This window comes from Varroa jacobsoni, unplaced genomic scaffold, assembly GCF_002532875.2.
Source record: "Varroa jacobsoni isolate VJ856 unplaced genomic scaffold, vjacob_1.0 scaffold_63, whole genome shotgun sequence".
Lineage (NCBI taxonomy): Eukaryota > Metazoa > Arthropoda > Arachnida > Mesostigmata > Varroidae > Varroa > Varroa jacobsoni.
The window spans coordinates 205,946-217,022 of NW_019212965.1; the positions used below are offsets into that span (position 1 = coordinate 205,946).

General features: G+C 40.8%; 1 protein-coding gene across 2 annotated transcripts in view; it reads left to right on the top strand.

Moving 5' to 3' along the window:
* Positions 1–6,722, top strand: part of LOC111261691 (protein vav) — a 34,738-nt gene extending 28,016 nt beyond the window's left edge. For both annotated transcript variants that reach the window (XM_022835365.1, XM_022835357.1), the window contains one exon: positions 259–6,722. In XM_022835365.1, coding sequence (XP_022691100.1) covers positions 259–389 — 131 coding nt within the window. In that variant the 3' untranslated portion in view covers positions 390–6,722. The remainder of the gene's footprint in view (positions 1–258) is intronic.
* The last annotated feature ends 4,355 nt before the right edge of the window (positions 6,723–11,077 follow it).

An 11,077-nucleotide genomic window follows, 5' to 3' on the forward strand; every position in this document is an offset into this window, starting at 1 on the left:
AGCCTGAAGAGTGGAATCAAAAAGCTCAAATGAGTTTCCTTTGTTTGCGAAGCCAAGGTTTTGAATTATCTTTGAACAAAGGCAATGCCCAATGGAAAACGCAAGATCTCAGTCAGAGAACGAATTTGGTAATACCAGCTTAAGCAAGTGTGTTATCCACTTCATAGAAAGACTGAACTAACGAACATTTGCTAAGGCTGGCTTTAGTGAACCGTAAGTAACCTTTGAATTTGTTGCAACTACTTCACTTTCTCACAGGTGAGCGGGTAGCAATCTTGTCAAAGGAAGGAGATGAGCGCGGTTGGTGGAAGGGCCATCTTAACAATAACTTCGGCTTCTTTCCTAAGACCTACGTGCAGGAAATTCAGCAACAGGACAACAATCATTAAGCTATTCGACAAAGAAGGACCCGTTTTCAGAATGCAACATCTGAAAATCTCATTACATGAAAAAAGCATTATTGAAATGTTCGTATACAAACGAAACGCAAGACAAACAATAGGACCGCTGCATCACATACTGTGTGGTAAAGGATAGTTTGCGTCGACCAGCAAGCAAATGCGCTCTTAAAAGATGGAGAGTATTGCTTTTGCAAAACAGTTAGAACCAATACACTGCTCCTAAAGCTTTAGGAAGCGCATCCAGTCGAAGATGTGCGTCTTAAGAATTAGCTTATGCACGATTAGACATACAAGTATTTAACGATGATTCTACATTCGCCACGCTATTGCGGCGTCGGCCACTCATCGCAGACGTGCGGTCTGTCAGTGGAAGTTCTCGCGGTGGAACGAAGTACATATGAATCGACGACGCAGACTAAAGCCTCAACTCGGTAGCCGGCTGTAGCAAGGAGGCACGTGCCTAATATGTTCATAATTTTTTATAGGCACCAACATTATTATTACTATTATTCTAGTTAAGCATGTCCTAATATGTCGTACGCATAGTCAAGTCATGGCAAAGCTTACAGCCGTTGCGTATTTGTAGATAAACACCATTATTATGTGTTATTATTATTCGTATCGGTCACAAAGGTAATGACTGTCTAGCCATGCTCTGTCGGGATGTCTATCTGCGTATCTATGTACATTTATTTAAACATTCTGAGGCCATTATTCGGAGCAGTTAAGTGCAACCATCTGGCGGCGGTCCGTTAAGGACTTGCGGAAGTAACGCAGGCGTCTAGAGATTGCATAGCAATTGCCTTTGCTCATAATGGGCTCTGTGACAGACTGTTGAGAAGAGTGCGTCACAAAGAAGTCGAATTTTTCTAGTTTTGGAACAGTCGCAGAAAAAACTACTTGTCGCAGAAGTTGTAGAATTAGCAAGTGTAAAGGTCTTTGGGCATAATTGAACGCGCAATCGTATGCAACCATTTTGGACCGCCTGCTTTGCCTGAATTAAAGGCTAGACAGGTGAATCAACTTCTACACATTTCTTAAGTAATTTTGAAAGTTCGTATTGTGACGTAATACTCTGCCGTGTGTAAGCTATCGATTCAACCTGTACATGACGTCAGGACTGCATTCATCCAAACGCATAGACGGGCTTTGAGATAGGCAGCTATAACGACCGAAAATTCACTCAAGCGTCACAGTCGTTGCAGAAAGTATTGCGTGCTCAAGTAAACTTAGTGAAATTATAGCATCCTCACGCAAGACAATGAAGTCAGTAACTAATTTATGCTTAAATCCTTGGAATGGAGAAAGCAATAGCAGTTGCAGGAAGTATATCCTTACATGATGCATAAAGTTTCTGATATTTTTTGACCAGGCTGAGCCTAAAACAAATATTCTAACAGCGCTTGCATCTAACCTAAAAAGTGCCACCTTCGACGTATCTGTATATAAAAAGGATTCCGTTTACTATTGAATTGAAAACAAAAGAGTATTCTGCACTACTGCTCGTGGCTGTCGTATTATTTATTGTTTTCCTTTCAACGTTCATTTGCATAAAAGTTGTTCCTATTTTCAATTGTTGAACAACACGTTTTCTTATAAACTAACTGCAGCTCCATAAAAGGGAATGCATTTTCAAGAAGACCCTTTCTGGACATGACCCAGTTACGAATACATCTGCAAGGCTTTAGAATCCGCTCATAATGATCGATTATCTCTCGTCCAATCAATAACACAATGGATGAACTAAGCAGTGCCTCGAATCCTTCCTTACGGCCCCCATCGTATTGCTTTACAACGATAATTGTTAGCCACGAAACCGGGTTTCTATGTTTTCAAACGCCGTGAAAGATCGGTCCTCAAGAGATTTCCGAATTCGGAACGTCATAGTTTCATTCATATAAACTATACGCGATGGAGGGTTTTTTTACTTACGTACCCATTAGCAAATGGCAGACACTTGGCCCCTTGTTCCTTACGAATTCAATAAGTTTACTGTTCCTTCGCTGATTAACGAATTAAGAAGTGATGTTGAGATTAATTATGTACGTGCAAATGTATGCAATAGTAGCGTGTGTACTGGAACTGGGATACGAAACCAGCTGAGACCTACGAAATCGTCGCCATCGAACAAGTCTTTTGCTAAATTCTAAATGCTCCCTGTTATCCGTAATGAATAGTAGCTTTCATTCCGTATTTCAACCGGGAAGCATGGATATCATTTGGACAGGTAGTCTATTTCTGTGAACATATTATAGCTCCGGCATGATTATAATAGCAATGGCGACCGTTAACATCGTTTCCGTAATATACATTTGGATGAACTTCAGAAGCCACGCGAGGCTTATATATGCATTCACTGTTCACGCTAAACTAATCAAGGTGCCCTCGTCTTGCGCATCGGTTGACAGGAATGGCAAAATTACATAGAGGATTATAAAATAAAATGTGTGAATATTATTTAATGCATCTGTTTGCGTTTATGAGCGCTAAATTATATTATTTATTATCATTTAGACGTCTAGAATGCAGATAGATATGCATTCTAGATATTTGAATGCCGTGTCGACGGCAACATTGCGAAGCTCACGAGTTATTTCGTGATGACCAATGAGGCCGCTAGCAAAGGGAGATTTCAGTAATATTAGTAAAGAAGAAACGGCTGACTCGTAAAAGCTATCTCTGGTGCTGATGAGATACTTTCGACAAAACTCAGAATGTTACACGCATGAGTTCAATCGCCTAATTGTTCTTCTTTACATGAAACAGCTAGGCATATCTTCACAGTCTCAATCTCTCTGAATATATCATCTTCGTGTAGGGTGTTGCCATGGGTAAATGGCAGATTTTAAAAATTGTGTTTAAAAGTGAGTGTGTACTCAAAGTGAACAGTCAGAAAGTACATAAGGCCTGAGTTGATTATATAGGACGCATCGGGCTTACGCTGCTGAAGGACGGTAACATAGGCCTAGAAAGGAAGTAGCATACTGGTAGCGCTAGATCTCTTTTCACTGAAAGCTACGCTAGCAAAGTTGCGGCATTCAACAAGCTGGACAAACCGACGCAATTGAGAAGCTTTCGGATGCATAGTTAGCTTGGCCAATACGGCCCTTTTTCGCATATATGTCCGAATGGTATGTCTAGACAAGCTGCCTCAACGACAAAACAACTCACTAACCGTTGTTATTGGAGCTGTATACTTTCGTTTCGTAACCATTGCATGTACTATCGTATTTCGTTGTGTTTCATTGGTCAGCTGTCAACGGAAACTTCTACGTAACTTGACTCTGTGATTAATCAAGTAGCGTTTTTCAAAGTTCAGAATAATTATATCACTTTGTATGGAAAAGATTATCGCGAAATATGCTCCTATTGAATTGTTCGAGTGACTTGTTCAATAGCAACATATGAAAGGGCCATATTTTAACCACATTTGGTACGGCAGCGAGATGAAAGAAAAAATATCAAGATAAGAGCAATAAGTTTCATAACGAACTTGGCTCAAAATGGTCGTGGTCAACTTCGCAGCTGACCAATTCGTATCGCCTGCTCAATAGCGAGTGCCATCTTTGAACTTCGGATGCCTGTAAAGCTGACAGACAGTTTAACTGACATCTACGTTTCCTTAAATTGAGGCAGAAAATCTTAGGTCTCTTCGGAGGCCCATGCAGTTAGACAAGCCGGCTGTGTGTCTGTGCGTGTGTTAAACGTTTGCGTCGGTATTTATGATTAGGAACGTTTTCGTAATCAAGAAGACAGTATGGTTCAGGCAGGAGCAGACAAGATTGACTAGCGACAAAGAAAAGCTATAGTAAGATATAACGACGGTTTTATATGGTGTCAGACGTACACAAAAGACTCTTGAAGACTGTGTAGTAATCCCATACAACACCGCTACCCATGTAATCTCTATTCTTTTTACTACTACCGTGCCGCAGCGATAGATAACTGAAGATGGATTTTTCTAGGTTCTCTCGAGGCATTTAGTGATGATCGACTGGTCTGTTTTAACGCTACAATCGGGTTCCACACTGAATAGACAAAGGAAAACGTAGACAATTTATTCTTCGGTTCCGACAACTGAACTCGACTTGCCTAGTAGAAACGTCGGGTGCCCAACAGCAGAGTAGTACGACCTAGGTGCAATAAAAAAAATTTTATTTCATAATTTTGGCCCTGAGTTACAACCCACGCCACTTCAGCTGAGCCGTAAAGTATGCGAAACGACGGTAATAAAATATTTATTATACACCGATGCTAAGTATATATCGCTGCGATAATAAGTGCATATTGCGGGCGTACGCGGGGTACCACAACAATGACACAAGACAAAAACTATTAGTTCAGGTTTGCATTGGGAACCTCGCTATACAGGCGTGATTGATCCTGGCAATAAACGCGCTGGAGATACGTTGCTCCACGAATCAATATAACCAATCACGAAGCTGTTTGAGTTCTGTGATTGGTTATATTGATTTAACCTAAAAGTGTAGCGAAAGGGAAGCTGGGAAAGTTTACTTCACAGTCGAGTCGAGTGATGTCATGTTTGTGCCAAGAAATATGTATATGCTCCTTTGAAATTATAGCTTTTCGCAAAATATCAGTCTCCCCCGTCCCGATCTCTCTCCCGTTTCTCTCTCTAAGCAACAATAGGAAATATTTCTCGTTTAGAAATGATGCGTTGAAAAGGACTCTTATTCCGTCATCCTACAAATACGCATTGGCGCATTTTTAGCGGGTTGGTTACAGTAGAAAAGAGGGACTACAGCTCACCCACCGTAAGTGAATTGACGCACATAGCAATGCTGAATATAAGACAAACGACAATATCAACCAGTTCTTACGTTTAATAACAATATCATAACCTAGTTTGATAATGTTAATTCAATGATCTGCGCAAGCGCCATTAATAACAATACATTATTATGTGTGTGTGCCATTGTCAATGTTTGTCTATATTTGTACATTACATGAGGTCGACTCCGAGGTACAGATCTTGTTGTTGTTGTTATTATTATTGTTATTATTACAGTGTGATCCGTGTTTTTCAAGGCGATAGTTATCAGCGGAATGTTCATTTACGCTTTCTGTTAGCGCAGAAAAATACAATAATAGAAATAAACGAAAATTAGTTGAACGTCTATCTGCTCATAATAACAGGAAATAATTAAGGCTCTCGAATACGATAGCAGAGGTAGGGCTGCGTTCAATGGCAAACTGTTCGAGTTTCAGCGATACCACCTCTCTATGTGTATCTCCGATGAGTAATTGTTACGCAACCCTTATCACATGTAGAGATTTCCGTATATGAAACATAGTGGAGCGAGGTTGAGAAGCCAACCAATGCATGCTTATACAAAAACTAACTCACACGTTATAATGCAGGCCCTTGAATGTACAGATTCAAGACGAGAGTACAGTTCTGACAGTGTGATGGAACATTTACAAAATAACATAAGTGATGATGGAAACGATAGCGACATGACCCTAGCGCTGTTAGGTCGTTGAATGGTAATCGTACATGCAACGAGTCCGTGGCCTTATGGATTTATTGCAAGCTCAACCTCGCAAAATTATATGCCATCTGGCGGTTTGATATGATGTAAACTGTAACTTATATCTAATAGGAGCATGTAATTCCTAAACACTATATACAAGCCTTTGTCTTCGCCCAGACGCGTCGCGGGGGTGTAGTCACAGTGATGCTGGCCCACGCTCGCCAGGAGAACAATGATCGCAATTGCGACAGCAGAACAAGTAATTGAAGTAGACAGTAATAACAAACGGTAACAATATAAAAAAAAATGGGAATATTTTCAATCAATTGAGTAAAATCTGGATCATAAACTCAAGTGGCTTGTCAAATGAAAAACCATATACGCCATGTAAATGCCATGAATAATGTCAATCTGAGCTATTAAATACAAGTTAAGCGATTATAGTGTGAAAGAGGCGCCATATAGGAATTTGAAATGGATAGGTGAACGCGTGAGGGACAAGTTAGGGGGGATGCACAGTCGTCGACCCTCAATAAAAACAAGATGCACGTAGGCTTATGTACTCTGGTAGTTGCACAATGAGTATCATGTTTGTATCTCCGCTGATATATACCTAAATAAATACAGGCGAATTAGTAGACCAGCGTAACTCCAGACTGAGAGCAGCTTTACAGGGCGCGATTTAGCATTAATGACTAGTATTGTACGATTGTAAGGGAGACCTTATAGGCAAAAACACGGACCTTAATAACATTGAACTCTAACGATCAAATGATATTGCTGCGTCAAACTAATAAAGAGAATAACACTATGAAACGTTAGCTAAGTCGTTGGTTTTTATTGTCGTTCTTAACCATACAACCAGTTGATTTTGCCGGTTCCGCGCTTGCTACTGTCTCGTAGTGATAATTCGAAAAAAGTATTTGCAGTAAAGTGTATTGAAGGGACTAAGTTCATGTTTAAACTTTCAGTATATAAAGCCGAGCTACTGAGCGAGTTTGGTAAATCAGCAGAAGCAACACCGGAGCCTTGAAATCATACGGTCGCCGTTTCCGACCCCATGGGTTTATATTCGTATTCCGATCCGTCAATAAATATGCTGTTACTAATATTCTCGCTAGACCTCCGATCTTGGCCACGCTCCACCCTACAAATTGGATTGCCATTGCAGCGCCTTAGAATTTCCCTTTAGCTTCTAATGGAGGTGCCTGAACCAATTTAATATTATTCCTATCAAGAGATGGTCCTATTAATACTTTTTTTTTTTTTTAAATACATGCTATGCCTATTAAACATAACGTGCCCCGGAAACAGAGCGTTTACTTGCACTATAGTCTTTTATTGTTAGGTCCAAGTGACGCGAACCAGTGAATTGTTTGGTTCCGATATAGGGGGTCAATAGAAGTACATAGTACAGAAGTGATGCGGTATTCATTTAATAGATACCGTAAAAGATACATTGCTATATGATTTAAAATGCTGAGTGCCAAAATAGCCCGTCATAAAATATCTGAGATATAACAGCTAGGGGTTTTCCGATGACAAGCGGCGAAGGGCATGTAGATCTAGTCGGAAGACCTTGAATATAAAGCTGATATCCATTTAAAGATTTTCGTAAGTTTCGAATTCGTCTTAGATAATACATAAACAAGAAATGTTTAGTAGAGTGTCGCCGTGAAGCTCTAGCGAAAGTATAATATTAATGTCGCAATTGTACACAAATAATAATAGCAGTGAAAAAATTTCGAAATTATTTTTGGATTTCTGTTAGTCATTAATTCAACGGCTAAATAATGTAGTTACGTCAATTCTGTCATCATCGATTCCGTCAAATCATTAATTACCAATGCAACGTATGGAAAATGGTCCTTAAACCTGAAACCGAGGTAAGCAGGTGCGGTACTTTTATGTGCATCAAACCTAGCGCCTTCAGGGTCTCAAGACGCGTCCATTTTCTGAACACTCTGTTATCGTCTTTGCACAGGATCACGCAGGAGACTTATTTTTAAGTTCAAAATGAAAAACTTTAGGATTCGTCTTGGCTCACTGCGAACTGTGTGCTAAATGCCTCGATGACTATCGGCAGGGGATAGCTTTACATTTCCGAAGGGTACAAGCGCCCCGAAAATAAAACATCATGTCGCAATGCTGTACCGATATAAAATAAGCCATTTTGAAAGGCTAGATTAACGTTTCTCACATTTCGTAGTCAATGACCTAACATATATATGTATACATTACACACACGGTATCTAATACCGAACTAATGTGAAAAATGTATTATGTATGAATCATCGAATATGATAAGGAAATTGAAAAGAAGCAAACATCTCAATTGAATTTCCCCTAATGATAACAACGGAAAATTCAAATTGTATCATCATCAGATTGCTATTCTCTTGGGGTATTCTTTTGGGGTAGCATCTAGCTAGCTGCCCCGAATCGTTTCGGCTCCCGTTTTGAATGACTGAGTACCGTTCGATGTTCACAACGGTAAAGTCATCGACGCCGCTACTCTGTTTATGCTCGAAATATACCTGCGGTATTGAGGATGATGCCCGTTGCTAGCCAACTTGAAACATAGTAAGTAGTATTTGCTTTTCGTTAGTTTATAACCTTTCTGAGCGGGCACAGTGAAGCGAACGGTCAGCTTAAATCGGATCTGACCTGGCCGAAATGAGGCAATTTAGAAAAATCTAGTAACAACTCAACTAGCAGTTGAAGGGTGAGCGGAAAGAAAAACGAAAATTGTTATGTCTAAAGATTAAGTTCAGCTTATGGAGATATTTATTAGCTGTGCATCATTGCAACAACAAGTTCATATAATGGACGTGTAACTACGAACAAATGAATAGAGTGTAAATAACTTCTGACGGCTTGCTACCTGCTTAGGTTATAATGCCAACACTAGAATTGATAACAGGCCACAAAGAATTAGCCTAAAGAGCGCCGCTAGCGTCTATTATCATAGCCGGATGGCCAGTAAGGGAAGCTTACCACAGCTGCTTGTTCTCTTAAAGATACAGATAGAACAGACGGGTATAAATTGTTACCCAGGCGTGCCGTATCATAGCCAACCGAAGCGACGACCAACAAATTTTGCTTTATCGGCGCGTTACCACCTCATTTTAAGACTTTCGCAAGCATAAAGCTATATGGTCATGCTGAAGACGAACAGAGGCCTAGAATGTCCCAGAAGACAACGTATATCACCTACTGCCTCTTCATAGAAATCTCATTGAAAATTATTATAGTTCAAGTGGAGATTATGCTTTGGTCAGTTTACAGGTTGAAATTTACGCGGCGATTGCTCTAGGGATTGTCGCGCTGATTCTACCAGATCGATGTTTGCAGAGCGTAGCTAGATTTGAACAATTGTAATATTTGCAATAGAAATAACGTGTAGCCATTTTCTCAGATTCGCTCGGAAGCAGTTTCTGCCCAGATCGGCGTGTATGAACATCTACGATAACGGTCGGTTCCCTTCCTCTGAGCATCGCCCAATGGCTAACTGGAGCATATATTCTTCCGATAGTTTTAGCTTTAACAGTATAAAAAGCACTATAACTAGTAGGAGCAGTATACGTTTCATTTGCGCACCAGGGCCTAGAACAAATGGCAAGGCAGGGACTAGGCGACATCACCACCACAGATTTACGGAAATCTGATACGACTGGTGCCGCCGTGGCCATTACCGCCGAAATCGTAGGCCCAGTAGAGAGTTTATCCAGCTTTTCTTGTCACCTTTCGTCATTCTATCCCTGTGGAACAACAGTTTATTTCAGTGGCATTATCGTGATTGTTAAATGATGTCGCTGGTGGCGACAGCATCAAGTGGCACTAGTGGTGATGCAGTGCGATGCGCTGCTGTCTTTTCTGCAACCGACTTCTTTGTCTTCATTATCTTTCGCCGGGGGAAAGCGCAGTTCGCTCGTGTTCAGTCGGGTGGAGGATGACGAGTTGTTTACGGATATTGATAAAGCCGTCAACGGATAGAGCGGTATCGTCGTCTTCAGACATTATAGTCAGCAGCAGCAACAAAGGGGCCCGATGGTGAAGTTCTGCGCTGGCCTGCATCTCTTATGAATATGACACTAGCCCCGTCAGCTATTCGCTCCGCTGTTGTTATTACGGTTATACTGGATGATGACAACAAAGTAGATGAAGAACGAACGTCGAACAAAGAATAATAGAACAAGACAAAGAACCAGATGTATAGCGGGGTGGGGTGGGGGTTGTCTAAGCGGGAGGGGTAAATATGCTTGGTCATCATTTTGCCCATTTTGAGATAAGCGTCTCTCTCTTACGAAGAGCGAGACGACGACTCTTACTCTAGTATGAAGTATGGTCAGGAAAGAGGACAAGAAAGACGGGATAGAACGCCACGAGCACATTTAAACAAACGTAGCTAAACGGATTTGGATTCAATCGACATGGCGAGAAGAAAAAAATCTATTTTTCATTTCGCCGTTAAGAGTCAACGGAAAAGAACGTCGATTTACCGATCCCTGTAGCCCTCGTGAAGTGCGTTTCCTGCGGCCGATGATGCTTGATAATAACTCAATCATATTAGGACTAGTTCTTAAGAAACGAATGCATACCGCTCTGTGGGTAGTGAACATACGCATAGATATTTGAGGTTCTATCTATGTGTTAATTTGGTTTTTATTTCTAGGTGGTATCTAAGCCTCAGGTCCTGAAAGACTCGGCTAATTATCTAGCTAAATGACTGCGCCTTTGTCTCTCTGCGATCCGTTACAGAAATAAAGTCCCGCAATGGAAATGGCGGCAGCAATTGTAAAAATCTTTTTCCGAGGTTACGGACGTTGTTTTCGGTTTAAGTTAACCGACAGAACGTTGAGTATTGAACACCAATGTAGAAATATATCGACGTAACGTGCAGGAACTAATCGTTCGACAGTACATGGAACAGTAAAATTAGTCAACCACAACAGAAGAAGTTCTGAGTAACTCGAAGACGTCATTGTTGACTGCTAAATTAAACGTTTCGCTGGTAGAAGCACCGATCGTGCTAGTACTGTTACGGCTACCCCCGTTGCTCGTCTAATTCACGCACGATACGTCCGTCGTCAGGTATGTACATGACGTGTTGAAAGTAACAACGGCCATATTATCATAGGATTAAGCCGCAACAGGGGATTATCTTTAATTTGTTCTTGT